This window comes from Lissotriton helveticus, chromosome 5_1 (genome assembly GCF_964261635.1).
Source record: "Lissotriton helveticus chromosome 5_1, aLisHel1.1, whole genome shotgun sequence".
NCBI lineage: Eukaryota > Metazoa > Chordata > Amphibia > Caudata > Salamandridae > Lissotriton > Lissotriton helveticus.
Window position 1 is genome coordinate 480,629,449 of NC_136065.1, and position 17,165 is coordinate 480,646,613.

Here is a 17,165-nt window from a genome sequence, read left to right on the forward strand (position 1 = left end):
ACACCTAAGTAAGGGGTGGTTACACCGACTTACCCCAGCTGAGTGATCAGCCAGTTGTGTCAAATATGGAAGCCAGGCCAGGGGTGGCACAATTCGTGCTGCAGCCCCTGGTAGGCCTTGGAAGCACCTATGCCCAGGGTACCTGGGTACACTGTTACAGGGGCCAATAAGGTGAACCAATTCCAATTGTGTATTTACCTAAGGTACATGGAGTCCATTTTAAGGAGAGAGCAATTAGCCTGGGGCCCTGAACAGCAGGGTTCCAGGCCAACTAAAGTCAAAAACCAGCTAAACACCAGGCACAAAGTTTGGGGGGAACCATAGTCAGATATCCACCTTCCTACATAACCCCCCCCCCCCCCCCAAACGAAAGGAGATAAGGCTATCCTTGACCAGGTAAGCCTATATTGCCTAAGTGGCCATATAAGGAAGTACCAGCTCTGGCTTGGTTACCCCCTGTCTCATGGTCCACTAAGCAATCCCTCACCCTAAGGGTATCTGAGGGTCTCCACCATAGGGAATCTCTACCTGTGGTGTGTCTTGGCAAAGTTAAAGGCTGATGTTGAGAGGGAGTACTGAAGTGAGATTACTCTGTAGGACTCAGCTTCCTCCAATCACTTTCCATCATGTAGGCCTTTCTTTCTTTGACTGAGTTGCACTGTGCTCTCAGGGTCAACCTCTGGCTACCTAAAGCTGGAGGCTGGGTCCCTTCTGTTGGCTTACTGGAGGGACAGGTCAGGTTTGGGCCTTTTGGGTCCCAGGTTTGGATGTGCCCAACAGAATCCATCTGTGGGAAGTCCCTAACTAATTTTAAGGGGGATCCCTCAGGAGTTTTTAAAGTTTTCACCTGGCTAGGGCTGCTAGCTTTGGTGCCCCTAATCTGTTGATGTGGGTGCTTTATTTGACAGGGGGCCCTTTGGGGCTCACTGTCCTTCTTGTCCTCTGCAGCCCTGGGCTGACTAAGGCAAGGTAGAGAGGGGCAGGATACCTGCTCCAGACTGGGTCCCACCTGAGAAGGGTCCACTGACATCAGAGGCTCTGTCAGGCTAGGCCTGACTACCTCTGGGGCAGTTCCTTCATCAGGGGTAAGATCAGTTCCCTGAGGATGATGATCCTTTCCTAAAGTCTGATGGGAGGGAGATTTCTCTTCCTCCTCAATGCTCTCTGTTTGTGTGGAGTGATCCATCTTTTCAGGCTTCACAACACATGTATCAGTTTGAGTTTGGGCTGTGGCCATCACAGCCCCACCAACCTTTTCAGGAGGAGACTCAGTTTGGGTATGGGCTGTTACCATCACAGCCCTGATAATCTTTTCAGGAGGGAAGTTAGCTAAAGATGGGGCTGAGGTTTTCTCAGCCCTACCAACCTTTTCAGGAAGGACATCTTGGATTGGGGCTGTAGCCATCACAGCCCCACTAACCTTTCCATGGAGATTTACCATTCTAGAATGGGTTTGTTGTTCAACCTCAGCCCAGGCTGAGATTTCTAAATCATTTCCCAGTAGACAATCTACAGGGAAGTTTGGGACACTGCCACTCTCTTTGGGCCAGTGACTCCTCTCCAGCTGAGATTTACCACTGCTATGGGATGATTTTTCTGAACTCCATCAATGTTTGTTACCTGATATCTGGCATCAGGTAAAAGTTGCCTTGAGGGGACTAGACATTCAGCCACCATGGTGATGCTAGCCAGTGTCTCTAAAGGCCTCAACTTTCAAGCCATTGATGAGGGGTTCTTGTCTATACTTGCTCAAAGTATTTGGGCAATCAGTGAAATTGGCAAACCCCATGCCAGTCTCATAGACAAGATCAGTTGGGGACCTGGTTAGGCCAGAGTCCACCTCTGTTCCAAAGGTAAACCCACCCAAATTCTTGGGGGTGCTCCCACCACCTGGGGGACCACTGCTAACAGTGACAGGAGGTGTTGGAGCTTTACCTGGGGGTATGTTTTCCTTTTTACCATTCATTGGACAACAGCTGTCTGTTTTCCAATGGCCCACCTGTTTACAGTTATGGCAGTAAGGCTTTTTCTGGGTAGAGGAAGTGCCTTGGGACCCACCCCCATCCTTGGAGTTTTGGGGCCCTGGGGAGGTTTTCTCTTTGGTTTTATCCCCACCTTTCTCTTGAGGCTTGGTAGTCTCTTTCTTTTGGTCACCACCCTGGTTCTTAGGCCTGATCCTGGTTCTGACCCATTTGTCTGCCCTCTTACCCAATTCTTGTGGAGAGATCAGAGTCCACCAGGTGCTGATGTAGAAGCTGATTTTGACAATTACTTAAGATTTGCTCTCTCATAATTAAATTATACAATCCTGTATAGTCTGTAACCTTACTTCCCAGCAACCAGACCTCCAAAGCCTTAGTGGCACATTCAACAAATTCAGACCAGTCCTGAGTCTGTGTCTTCTGGGTGTCTCTGAACAGTAACCTGTACTGTTCAGTGGTTAAGCCTAACCCATCAATCAGAGCACTCTTCAGGACCAGGTAGTTTCTAGAATCCTCATCACTGTGAGGAGTCTGTCTCGGCCTCTACCTTCAAAGGAGAGCTACAAGATTGCTGCCCACTGATCCTGAGGGACCTGCTGTACTTTGCAGGCTCTCTCAAGTGCAGTCATCCATTTGTGGATATCATCCCCAACTTTGTAGGGGGCACAATCTTACTCAGGTTTCTATTGTCATAGGACCTGTCTTTATCCATAGGGATAGTGCTGCCATCAGTGGATCCTAATCCACTCTCTCTAGGCTGCCTTGCTCTAGCAAGTTTCTCTTTGGCCAGGGCAACTTCTAATTCTTGCTTCTGGATCCTAAGTTCAGCCTCTCTCATTTTGGCCTCATGTTCCCTTCTCTGAGGGCTAGTCAACTCCCTTCTGGAGTTGCCATGAGAACCTCTAGAAACATGGGAAGTATTGGATTCACCTGAGTGATTCCTCCTCCTCCTATGCTCCTGGTTAAGTCCATTTGGGGGTCTGAATGGGTTGGACCCACCTTCAGTTCCAAATAAGCTTAAGTTAGCCTGGTTAAGCCTGCTGACTAACACCTGGCTATTTCTCTCATCATCAGACCCACTTTCCTCCTCCTCCTCCACTTCTTCCTCATCCTCTGGCTGAGTATCTCCAGTGACCTGGTCTTCCTCATCTATGTGGATAACAGGGGCAGGGGCATCAGTGTTTTCTTCTTCAGAAGGAGAACCTCCATCACCAGTCCCTGAGGGGCCTGGTTTGGAGTTCTTTAGAGCTTCAGACTGGTCTAAAAGCTCTCTGAGGTGGACTGCTGTCGGAGTAGGACCTGTTTTGATTCCTCTCATGTAACACAGCTGCCTCAGTTCCTTAAAAGGAAAGATAGCAAATTTGGAAGGTGCCCTTGCAGGGTCACTCTCAACAGAGATAGGTCCAGTGGATCCCTCTGCTCCAGACATTGCTCTAGTGTGGTGGATGTGTTGCAATCTACCTACACTTGTGTTTTCCTACAGAACCTATCTAGTAGTTGTAGTCAGGGTGTGCTACTCCCTATCCTCTACAACAACTAAGTTCAGTAGAACTTAAGTATACTAGTCTTGTTTTAGTGTACCTATCAGGTACCTGTATGATCTTTCAAATGATACAGCAGTCTTAGGCTAAACTCTGTAAAGGCATGTGAAGCAAGCTGTTTTACCATACACAATCCCTTGAATACCAAATGAAAGGACACCACACCGATATATATTGAAAATATATATAGATTTATTTCTACAAATATCCCTGATACTCTTTATGAGCACAGAAGCAAATGCGTTAAAACAAAACAGTTTAAATATACAAAAGTTGCACGAATATGGATGAGCCCTAGGGGCCACCTAAACCATATACTAAAATAATGGTATAAGAACCACTATGGGGAAAGTGAAGAGGCCTAGGGCCTGGGGAAATCGCTGGAGCTGTTCGAGACTAGCAGTGATGAAGTCGGGAAAGGCCCGCGGGACTCGGGTGCAGTGCGGAAAGTGCACGCATGTACCAATGCAATGTCAATGGTGCGTAAAAGTTACAAAAACCTGAAAGCAGAGGGGACAATGTTCAAAGTCACTAGCCAGTGACTACCGTGGAACCAGGAAGGAACCAGGCGATGTCGGGTGCAAACAGGTGATGTTGTGAAGATTGTCTCTGCAGCCACGTGGACACGAAGAGGTCAAGGACGTCCAGGCGTTGGTCACGAGCTGTCCCACGAAGGGTCTCGCTGATGGCGGTGTCGGCAACTTGATTGAAGCAAACAGGCCTTGGCTAAAGCAAGCCACGCAGGAAGTGATTCAAGCTTCTCACTCGGACCAGCAAGGTCAGAGCGGGTGCTCCTTTTCAGGGGAGCAAGGGCCAGTCTGGAGCAACCAGACCAGCGGTGTAGATCGAAGATTTCGTCGCCAAGATGGCCGCTACCCGCGTGGCAAGTGGCCGGGATGGCGCGTCGAGTGGCACGGTGCAAAAGGGCCCCACGCAGATCGTGGAATTGCTGGGGGGCTGATCTTCGGTGCAAGGGCTGCTCGAGGTTGGGGCTTCTCAAACCCCAAAGCACAGCGTCGAGGGTGCCTCTGATGCTGCGCAAAGTTGAAAGGGTTTTAAATATCGCATATATCAGCTTGTATTACTGCTTGACATAAAATGTTTAGGTATTTACAACGGGAGGTTAATTAGATGACATTAGTATATGTGTATTATTTGAATAAGTGTTTCCTGATTACACTGGTACATCCACATATACAGACACTAACCACCTTATTACATTGGGCTAACAGTTAAACAAACATAACACTCCATTATTATTTGAGTTTACCCAGGGTGAAACCTCCATGTCTAATTAGTGCATCACTAATTGTAATAGTGAGTATAAGAGATATTTCTTAGAACATTGCGTATGGAATATAACTTTTCCTTTTTTATAACACTCGAGTTTAAACATTGACGCGCTTTAACAAAATACTTATTTCAGATTTAGCGTCAGAAGATTACTTATTGACTTAGTATTTGGCCATCATCGTTCAGGACATCAGATAAAAACTCTGCTTTAATCAGTATGGCTACGATGCCCATATATCCTAAATATATCACCTCTTTAAAATGGCGCAATAGGTTATCTCTAGGATCGGAAGGTTTTTTCGTTTAGTCCGTTTTTAGTGTTGTTCAAGTAAACACGCTATGACGCGGTTGAGATCAGCAATGGCGCGGGACGTTTGATTCAGAGCACTGGATTGCTAGTAGGAGAACGCGGGTTCTACTCAATTGTTTAAAATAGTGGCGACGTTATCTACAGGAAATGGGCTTTTCATTTTTTAGCGCGATATTCGTTCATACATTTTTGAATTATTTTGAGCATTCTCGCTTTTAAAACAACTCGTTTTTGATGATTTAAGAGAGGAAATTGTACTCTTCTAATTTTTTAGCGTGTTACTCCTGCACACATGTTGGAATAATTTTTGGGCATACCCGCTTTATAAACAATCCGTTTTTATGATTTAGGACAGGAAACAGTACTCTTAAGGTACGTGACTCTGGAAATGGCTGAAATATATCTTGAACTGGGAGTTTTCTATCCAGTGTTTAATACAATATCATATATTTATAGATTGGAACATCCACACAGATCAGGTAGGACCTTTTGATCATGTTATATTTTTTGTCATCATTTGGCGAGTGATTAAAATGTATTACGTGAATGTTCACGAACCAAATGTTTGGACTGTCAATTGTTTTCGCAGGGTACCAAGTCCCAGATATACTTAGGTAAGCGGTCCCCTTATTTATCCATCTCAGATGGTTTATAAAGTTTCATTCTTCCATTTATTGCTGGTCTTTATTTTTTCAGTTCACTGAACAGACTGACTTCCATTAGAGGTATGAAAAACATCTCTTTAATATATATACCCCCATGACACAATCAACATCACACACTCACTTGTTCCATTGTTTCTATTTTTACAGATCAGCCCCCGATGAAGGCACAATGTAGTGCCGAAATGCATTGGGCATGAATATGAAAATTAAGTGCCATGAAATTTGTGTGGTTACAACATGAACTTTAATATGTTGGTTTTCTTTAGAACATTGAGTACTACAAGATAATGTGTTCGATTGAATTCGGATTGTACTTGGTTATAATATTGTGATGATTAAGAATGAATCAGTATATGAATTAAATAACTGAAGTTCAATTTTGTTATTGTATTAATATTGATTATGATTTAAAGTGTTGGATAACACGTGGTGAACAGTGCGCAACTAGATGAGATTAATCTCACCTAAACTAGCATCTGATGCTGCGCAGTCAGCTTCTCGGGGGTCTTTCAAGAGGTCCGGTCCCACGTCTCTCGGTGCCTCCACGGGTCCCTTCTTTGCAGGGACTGTGGATCGGGCTGTGAGATGTCTGGGAGTCTGGGTCTTGTCAGGCTCTGGGCTCGGGCTCCGGCGGGAGGCGGCGGCAAAGCAGACGTCGAGTTGCTGGATGGTGCCTGTGTTCACAGGGTGGCCACTCCTAGGCCACAAGGGAGATACTCTTCAGTCTCCTGTGCAGCAGAATGTCGAAGTCCAGTCGTCTTCTTAGTTTCAAGTTGATTCAGGATGATCTGAAGTCTCAGGACACGGCTCCCACTCTTATTCGAATCTGGGGGGCCGGATCACCTACTAGGTCCCTCCTCTGGGTGGAACCAGGAAGGGGAGCGGTTAAACCCTCTTTCCTTCGTCCAGTTCGCGCCAAGACTGGGGCTGGAATGCCCCAGCACCGGTTTGAACTGGCCTATGCACGGGGACACCTTGTGTGCCCCGGACATGTCTGATTCTATTCAGCCCTGTCCTACCCAATACGCAAAATCCTGTCTGGGGTGGAGCTAGCACCTCCCAAGGCAGGAAACCGTTTGTCCAAGCTGCCCTTGCTGGAAGGACTCCCAGCAACAGGAGGTCAGACTTGTGTCTGTGGTGGCAGCATCCATTTTGTGATGCCGAGGCTCTGTTTAACTTTAACCGGGGTTCAGGTTAGGTACATGTCGTGTCCCTCTAGAAGGGTGGAATGCTACCCCCGTCGCCAGAATTGGCGAGGGGGTAGTATTCCAATTCGTATGACACCTTACTCGACATGTTTTGATAAAGCCAAACCTAAGATTTAACCGCGAGGATTATAATGCACTTAAGAGTATATGGTATGGCAGTATCATGAAACAGCTAAAGGACATGGTTCCGAAAGCTGCAGACAGGCTCAGCTCATGCCAGAGCACCATCTCACATATTTCCAAGCACTCTGCCTCCAGGATTGATGAGGCCTTCCATAGGAGTGGCTGATAGGAATATATGTGTCCATTTTAGGTTAGGTATAGGCATACTACACCTAAGTAAGGGGTGGTTACACCGACTTACCCCAGCTGAGTGATCAGCCAGTTGTGTCAAATATGGAAGCCAGGCCAGGGGTGGCACAATACGTGCTGCAGCCCCTGGTAGGCCTTGGAAGCACCTATGCCCTGGGTACACTGTTACAGGGGCCAATAAGGTGAACCAATTCCAATTGTGTATGTACCTAAGGTACATGGAGTCCATTTTAAGGAGAGAGCAATTAGCCTGGGGCCCTGAATAGCAGGGTTCCAGGCCAACTAAAGTAAAAAACCAGCTAAACACCAGGCAAAAAGTTTGGGGGTAACCATAGTCAGATATCCACCTTCCTACAGTGACACACACGGAGAAAACGGGAGTTAATTGAACAACGTTTCCAAGCCTCACCAACTGAGGTAGTGCGGGGTTGGAAGTGCATGGGCAGGAATCAACTATCACCCAACACAGAGTTACAACTCAAGACGCCCACTCTCAAAACTCAGCCACTCACTGTGAGTTAGGAAAACACTCGGCTGTGTGGGAGCACTCGTCCGTGCGGAGCACTAACTGCAAGATGGGATCTGTAGTACGCACATATGAACTGGCCGAGTGATCCTTAAAATGAGATGTGGTGCAGGTGAGCCCCGCGCTACTTTAGAAGGAGGGGCATAATATATAAAAAGAAAGAAACTGAAGACCATGAGATTGCAACAACGGAGGCATCTGATGCGGCAACCGCCGAAACGCGTCATGCCAATACCAAAGAATTCCTTTAAAGCCCTGCGGTGTTCCCCGATTCTTTTCAACCGAGAAGAATAGCTGTGGAGATAATACTCAAAGGCGTCTAGGCGCATGAAGACAACCCCCCCAGCAGCGATGAGGTAAAAAGTGCTGAATGATTACAGTGATAGAAATATACTAAGGTTATGACTTAAAGAGCCAGGTCTTTAGACCCTTCCTAAAAGAGAGCAGTTCCGGAGAGTTTTTAAGAGTGAGAGGCAGCCGATTCCACAATCTGGTAGTGATATTCAAAAAGCTTTTACCACCCCAGTTAGTCTTGCTTTAGGAACCTCCACCAACATAAGTGTGGAGGACTGCAGCATTCTGATTGGTGTATACCACGAAAGTGGTCAATCAGATATGCATGACCCTGGTTGTGCAATGCCCTAAAGACAATGCAAAGTGAAGTTCATCTCAAATGCTTGCGCCTAAACGGTTTACTATAAAACTCTTACAAACGAAACTTGCTGTGGTTCGGGCTCAATGAGTCACTCTTATTATAGTTACAATTTACGACAACAATTTTGTTTCAGGTGGGACAGAAAACAATTGTTTTTAATGTTAACTGAAGGCTATAGATACTAGGGAAATGGCTTAGTGAGTTAAGTTCTTGTTGAAGAGCCAACCTATGGTTTGATAGTCTAGTCTTTGAACCCTAGAAAGGGAAATTTTACTTTTTATCTTTCAGAGGCAATACATTGCGGATGATTACATTTGCATAGTACTGGAATGAGGATTTATTACGTGAGGAAAGCAACTAAGGAGAATGATGACACTTGTTAGTATAGAATGCAAAATGGTAGGCAACCAGAGTAGAGCCATGCTCCTCCTAGACCTTGCAATTCCGCTGAACCACTGTAGTGGATAAAGGCTTGGTCAGTCAGGAAGGAAGACCGCTTCACCACCCATGCAAGTTTTAAGGATACGTGTTCGCACGTTGCAACAGCTGCCTGGCCTCCATGATCAGTTGACGAGATGGACTTTACTTAACAGTATCTGAGGAGCTGCAGATGTCAAACAGCCTTTTACTACTGAGTGAGTTGTGGCCCATCGCTGGACCTTTACAAGTGGTTCTGTCCTGAACAAGTCATCTGGAACCAATAGGATAATTGACATTCAGCTCAAAGTTTTCATCTTTCCAGAGGTTACTGGTCCATGCTGCATTTGGCCAGTGAGAGTAAGTACCACACAGAAAGTGTTCGAAGGGCAAGTCTGTGTGTAGGATGCCAAATTTCCCCACTCACAGGTTTACGGTTCTGTGCCTTGTGTTCTAGCATTAGTAAATTCCTCAAACATCTCTCTGCCGATAGCAGAGGCATAGAACAGATGGTTAGGTTGCAGATACTTCCTTGTATAAATATACTGTTTTCAATGACTGGTGCTCAACCATACTTCTCGTCAGAAGCTCATTATTCAGCAATTATTTACAACTTTTCGAAAAATGCATCTTTTTATTAAATGTACCTCTAAATCCATTCTCACAATTATAAAAAAATTACCTATCAAATGTTCACAAAGATGATTGGAGCATGATGTTTCAATGGCAGTTACAATCTTAGGGAGTTGGAGGTCCTGTGTGGTTCCTTGTCTGGCTGGCCTTATTGAGTTTAGAAGCCAAGTATTCCGGTTTTCCTGTGCGGAGGGCTTCGAGTGTGAGACAGGCAGTTCTGAAGCTAGCACACATCTCTACTGGGAGCCATTTTAGTTCTTTGAGTGCAGGTGCAATGTGCTCAAATTTCCTGACTCCGGTGACCATTCTGGCTGCTGCGTTTAGAGTAGTTTTGAGGGGGGCCAGGTGGGATTTCACTGTACCAGTGAGGATAGCATTTACATAATCAAGTCTGGATATCACCAGGGATTGGGTGGCTTGTTTAAGGTCTTTGGGTGGGATGAAAGGTTTTATTTTGTTGAAAAGCTTCAGATTGAGGAAGGCACTTTGAGGAGTTCTTGATGTGTCTGTCCATGTCCAGTTTAGGGTGATTACTAAAGATTTTATGGAGTTGGCCGGGTTGAGACTACCGTTGAGAGCATAGATTGTTTGGATCCATTCCATGGTTCTTACATTGGATACGACTCCGAGGTTGGCACAGCTTAATCTTTACTTTTTGTGAGGTCAGGCTAATATAGATCAGTTTACAGCGATTCCAGACAGTATATATAGCACTCTTTGTATTGCATTTGGAGTAGTCCCCGATTGACTGTTTGATGTTACCAAGGACAAACGTTTGCAGTCCCTAGTGAATCTCCACATTATACAGCTACCAGATCTGTAGTGACCAACAACAGGACTGAGTCCAAAATAAGAATCTTATGTCAAGAAGCGTTAATTCTGGTTGGAATGCTTCTATGAACCAAGTGCTTAAGCAGTTGTCTTTCCACTTGTAGTTCCCGTGAATGCACAGGAAATTACCAAAAGGTAAGCCATCGCTGAGAGCTTGAGGGCAGATGCTATTTTAATAAAAGTAGTGTATTCTATTCCATTGGTTTTCTGAATAGTTTAGTACCCAACCGACCATTTACTACACATACAGTTAGGTCAAGAAAATCAAGTGAACTACTGCTGTAAGTATGAAAAAAATTGTATAGCAGGAGAAGGACAATTAATCAAAATCAAAAATACAGACAGTTTGTTTTAATTATTGTGCTAGATCTTGAAAATGTATATAACACTTTTCCACTGATGAAGTTGAAGTTAAGGTATTTATTGAGTGCACGACTGCCAGGCGGTTCCTTGGTGCTATGGATGCAGATCCAGGAGGGCAGAGAGTGGATGCTTAGGACGGGAAAGCTTGTGAGGAAAGTAAAGTCTTCAAGACTTTGCGAAAGTCAGAATAAGATGGCGTGGATCTAATAGTGCGGGGGAGAGTGTTCCAGAAGGCGGTAGCAAGGATGGAAAACTTCACGCCCCCAGATTTTTTCTTCCTGAAACGGGGTACATTCAAAAGGAACAGGGTTGAAGAGCGCAGCTCCCTATTGGGAACATAAATTTTGATTACCGAATTAATGAAGGCTGGAGCAGTTCCAGCGCGTGCCTGGAAGGTCGTGCAACCCATCTTAAAGAGGGCGCGCTCCCGAATAGGGAGCCAGTGCAGGTATTTAAGTAAAGGAGTGACATGGTGGGATTTCGGAAGGCCATAGATGACACGAGCGGCCTGATTTTGGACCATTTGAAGGCGCCGAAGATCATAAGCAGGGACCCCATTGTACAAGATGTTGCCGTAGTAGAGGCGTGACAGGACCATGAATATGTCCATGGTAAGGATTTACTGTTGAATCATAAATGTAGCGACATTCAAAATCGTTCATGAACATAATGGCAAAATTGGGGGCAAAAGTGGCTCCCATTGAAGTGACTTTCATCTGCAAACAGTAGGTACCATCAAACTCATACTAATTCTTGTTTAGAGCCAATTTAATAAGAGACAGAATGAATTCCGTGGGAACTCTGGCAGGTTCAGGAAGGGTGTCCAGGAGACCAGTAATCATTTGAATACCTTCAGTTTGAAGTTTGTTCATATAAAGCGATTCTATATCCATACAGAACAGCGTTTCCTCATTATCCTCCATAATACAATCCTCAATCGACGAGATAAAGTCACCACTATCCTTTATGCTAGTGACAAAATCCTACAAGGAAAAAAAAAAACGATCACATTTACCAAAGTGTTCCAAGACAGAGCCATATCCAGTGAGTGGTGGCCTGTTTGGGTCTTAGTGAATCTTAGGTGTTGTAAAAAATACATGCGTTTTTGGGTATTTAATCTTCAGAAAAACAAATTCACTCTTATTCAGGAAACCCTCTCCTTTGGCTAAAGTTATAATCTCTCTGGTCGTTCTTAGAAGAGGGTTGGAAAATAATGGTACATAGTGATCCCTATTGTCGAGCTGCCCATAAATCTCTTGTTTTTTTAAGCAATCTTGTATGACAATTTCCTCACCCTTATCGGCAGGTTTGATCATGATCGTATCATTTTATATAAGTTTATTGAGGGCTTCCCATTCATCTAGGCTTGTGTTGGAAGAAATGCACACGTGTCTCCCAGTATCGAACTTTCACATGCCAGTAATTCAGTTGTTACCCAAGCACGTGGCGGATTAAAAAGTAGATGCTGGTCTTAACTTGATATGGTTTGAACTTTCAAGGTAAGGTCTGATACATAAGAAGGTTTTCAGATGAAGATTTCTGAAAAAATTAAACATTTAAATCTGAATAGTACAAACATTAGTGCTTTCATTTGGAGCAGCTCAAAAGAGAATTACATTTTTCTAATACTTTATTTTTTTAATACAGCATACGAGAATTTAAATATAGGGACAGTCTTGCAGTAACATGTATTTGCTGGGAGGAGAGAGTTACGCTTTTTTATTGTATTTAGCCCCATTTGTAGAACTACTCGTCTGTCTTTTGCCAGGAGGAAAATTATGTGACCCCTACCCGTTCTGTACCTTAATTCTGGTTGGTCTGTCCTAAAACTACAAAACAAAATGATGGTACCCAGAGTTTGAAATCTGACCAAAGCTGGAAAGTTCACTATGGTTATAAACCACCAAAGAACAGCCCGAGGATTCAGAAAAGGTTACAAATTATTGTTTATCTGCCCCACAACCTAAACGTCCTAGTGTTTTCTATTGTGTGTAAAAGACATGCATTAAGTATAGATATACCTTTCCTTTTTTTGGATCTGGTGAGGTCCTTCTGAAATTGTGTTAATTTTCGTAGTTTGATTAATGGTGTTAAAATTCTTCAGTGGGTTTATTTTGTTCCGACAATGCAACCTTAGCATTGAAGAGTAATTTAGCCTGAAGGATTTTCTTTTCATGCTCAAATGGTTTCCAGCTTCTCACTGTATTCCGATGCAGTGTATATACACAAAGTATTAACCAGTGCCTGTAACAAGTATTAGCAAAAGAGATGAAACAATTCCAGAAATGTGCGTCTGTGAAGATTATAGGTGTTTTTCTTACTTGAAAAGTCAGTGGAATGACATTTGACAAGATAGGCCCTTTAAATAAGTTAACTTATCACATGGAATCCTTGCTGCATATTTGCCGATTGCCCCAGGTTCCAGGTGTCCTCATACTGCGGGCAGCCCTGTATCCTAAATATATTAATGATGCTGGCAGAGTGTCCGATATAAATTGGGTATCATCACTTTCGGTCTCAGATAATTGAAAAAATATAAAGTATTTACTTAAAGCCATCTTGCTTGCATCCATCATTTTATGATATTAAGACACAACATTAAGAGTACAGCAGCCAACTGCTCCCGACCAGAAAGGGGCATTCCATCTCCTACAACCACTCGATGGAAGGATCCTTGCTGCTATCAGTGTGACTTTTTCTGGTGTGCCGGAAATTAAGCTTTTCTAAACTAGAAGTACAACTTAAAATGGAGATTCCTGTATCTTCTCATACAGTCTACTTGATATGCAGGAGATTTCATTCCTCAAAGTGATTGATTACATAGTTACCCATATACAATGCATATATATCTATCCACAGGTCCTGGAAGTCAGGATGCAAGGGTGCTGCAGGGATCCCAAAGCAGTGCCTTCAAGATAACAATGCTGAAGTTCAGAAGGTGGATGAGCAGTAAAGATGCCTTTAAATTTTGTTTTTATCTTGTCACATGTATTGTGCATTCAAAGACAGGTCACATATTAGGCTATGTCTTCTGACAAATTGTTTCTTTTCTTATTCTTTTAACATGGAGACTAGTGTTTACTTTTCTTTCGCTGACTGCACAGCGAAAGGATTTTTTTTAAATTAAATGTTTCAAACTTTCTGGGGTAAATGGGGTTGTGAAAGGAAAGGCTGTAAGATGTCAACTTAGTTTCTACTTCAACAAAGGAGGAGGAGAAGCTAGTACTGAGGAGCTTTACCATCTCCCAACTGAAGTCATTAGTTTAACATGGTAAGGTCTCCCTAAAATGAATGCCTTAAAAGACTCTAGTTCCAACACCCTGCATACATGACCAGTGATGCTACAAAGGGACCTTACTCACGAACGTCCGTGGCACGCTTCATCAATGGACCCACATCCTATGAATGACTGTACTTTAGGGTGGGCTCAACGAGAGATATGGGAGCTTTTAGATATTGTAGGGATGAGGGAAGAGAAAATTATCTAGAATGCAACCATGTTTCCATTATTTAATGATGATCATACTGACAAAATTAAATACAATCAGTACTATAATAGCACTATGATGAACGTAAGACTTAACGTTAGAACTTCCAGATCTAGTTACTAGAGGCGTAGCAGTAAATAAGGTTCTTGCACTACTTTAAAGGGCAATTCTAGGATTGTATTTTGAACAGTAAATTGGCTTTCCCATCACCCACATAATCGTTTGTTCAAAAGAAGGAAAAACATCAGTCACGAAGTTGAGGATGGGTCTATATCACCTCTCATTATGAATAAGACCATTTCGATAAGTGGGATTGTCATATGGCAGTTTATTTTTCTACCAGCCTGGCCTGCATTTTTAATTCCAGACTAGTAGAAATATAGGAAAAAACTGTAAAATACGGTATTTTGTGCCCGCCCACAACATACACCTAAACAGCAAACACATTGTTAGAAAAGTATTTGAAAGCTGTCTAAATAGTTTCATAATGATCTTTAAAGGAAACTGACAACTGCAATGTTACAAAACAACCCTGACATTGTTACACAAATTATTTTTCACATACCAACTCTTGGCTGTTCCTGAATTGGAAAACGTAAACAAACTGGCGGTACTTTTTTTCTTCATTTTTACTGAAAAGTGGGACCCCTAGACTGGCACAGGGCTGGTGGTTATCCCGTGTCCAGAGGCGGGTGGTATTGTAAATGGGTCAGTAACAGACTAACTGTATAACACGGCATGCAGCGCACGTAGTTACCCAGGGGGTTGAGCGCCTCGGCTGCGGCCCGCAGCATGTGCAGGTAGTCGGACAGGGTGCCGAAGTCCACGGCCAGCAGAGTGCCCTCCTGCCGCACCTGCTGGTAGCGCTCCAGCACCGGCACGATCCCCGGCAGCAGGCTCTGGTCGGCCTCCACCCTGCTGCAGCAGTCGTCCCCCGGCACCACCCGCAGCGCATCCAGCCAGCTGAGCGCCGCGAAGCGCCGGCTGTAGGGGCTCATGGAGCGGTGGCGGTGCAGGAAAATCACGGCATAGCCGGCTTCCAAGAAACTCTCAGCGGACACAGCGCCGCGCCAGCCGCTGCTGAAGTTATCCAGGAAGCGGACCGTGCGGGACTCCAGGGGCACTTTGGTTCCGCCGGAGGTCACCAGTACCACCCGCCTGCCCTCGGCCCCGTGTCGGGCCGTAAAGTCTCTCATCAGTTGGGCGGAACATTCGATCCCGACCGGTGGCGGAGGGAAATCCATCCCCAGGGATCCGGCCGCTTCCGCCATGGCGAGAAGATAATTCTGGCTGCCTGTGCTCAGACAGCAACGGTAGAAATGATGGGGAGGCGGGGCCAGGCGCTGTCATTTTTGGTACGGGCAAATGGGTTAAAATGGAAGCCATCTTAGTTGTGGGCAAGTTTATTTATGCGATTTTATATAGCGCGAACTTTACCCGAAGGCGTGACGTCAGAGCGCTTTACATAGGAACCAGTTTCAAACATAAGGACTGACGGTACAAAAGGAATTTGCAAATTTTTGACTTACATAAGAACCAGTTGAAAACGTACGGACTTAGGTTTACATGCGTTACAAAAAGGTACAAACAGAAAAAATTTCAAATGTACAAGAGATAGAGTCACACAAGGAGGAGATACAAATCGATAAACTCTAGGCATATACTAGTGAAATCTCTATCTACTTAGGGAGGGGATACACATGGATAAACTCTAAGAGTCACATAGGCATGTTAGAGAGCAGAGCGGACTCCTGCATAAACTAGTGATTAGAGTTATCAAGACAAGAGGCCATCCGCAGGCGCGTCGCCATCTTGGAGAGCTTGCGGTCATCCGGCTCGGTGGGCGTGAGAGTGCGCAAGGTGATGAAGGTGTTGGTGCGGTCACGTGTTGGCCGTGAGGCGCTGCCACGGCAGCCAGTAAGTTGTGTTTGTATTCAACCGCCCTGGAAGATGTGTGGGAGTCGGCGGCGGACCAGCAGGGGGGCAAGCAGTGTGGCCTCCGGGAGCCATGAGCCATGCTGTAGGGGGGGAGGGGTGAGTGATCCGGTGATCCGGCCCGTGTCGCAGGACCACAGGGCATACCGGAAGTGGCAGAGGCCCCCAAAACGGTAGTAGGACGAGTGGCAGGCAAGACAGTCTGAGACAGGGCCACAGGATAGGCAAGAGGTCGGTGAGAAGTTGGGGCGAGCCAGAGGAAGCGGCGATCGCCATCCGAAAGTCGCCGCCGGCCGCCATCTTGGAGTCAGGCTGGCATTGCCGCTATGGAGCCACGATACTTTATGTCGAAGAGCCATGGAGGAGGTCACGAGTTGATATTTTGAAATGAAAGCTAACACTGTTTTAGGAAGATCTAATGTTTTAGACACTGAAAAATGCATTGATCTTTTTCCACATATGACTTTAAAGAAGAAATATGTTGCCCAACTTTTCTTTTGTGTGCAGATTTATGCGCGCAAACTCGACCCAAAGGTATGGAGCGCTTTACATGAGCACCAGTTAGGTTACACAAGAACTTTGGTTTCATATAGTTCCTTTTTCTCATACTGTTATTTTGCATCACATACTCCATTTAAATTCAACACTTAGCAAGCAAGGCCCATGCCATAGAAAATTGGGAGCTTTCCTCCATCTACATGGACATAGCTGCCAAGGTTTAAGATTGCTATGTGTGACATTTTTATAATTTCAGTGTAATTATGAGTGACATTTCAACCACAGTGAGTGACACTTGATCGGGAGCAAAATCAAGCAATAAAGACAAGGGTAACATACAAATATCAGAAATTACACCCATTCGAGCTACAAGAAACTAAACAAATCTTAAAACTGCAGCAAATCACAAACATTGAAGGGCACTAACCTAGTGCCCTTTAAACTGATCGTAGTTTTGGGAATATGTAATGCATCATTGGTACAATCAAGAGCTTTCAACAGGGATATT

At 44.7% G+C, this 17,165-nt stretch overlaps 1 protein-coding gene across 1 annotated transcript in view; it reads right to left on the bottom strand.

The window, feature by feature from the left end:
• PPCS (phosphopantothenoylcysteine synthetase) overlaps positions 1-15,551 on the bottom strand; it is a 75,837-nt gene extending 60,286 nt beyond the window's left edge. The window contains exon 1 of the mRNA XM_078640990.1: positions 14,982-15,551. Coding sequence (XP_078497116.1) covers positions 14,982-15,495 — 514 coding nt within the window. The 5' untranslated portion in view covers positions 15,496-15,551. The remainder of the gene's footprint in view (positions 1-14,981) is intronic.
• Positions 15,552-17,165: the final 1,614 nt, after the last annotated feature.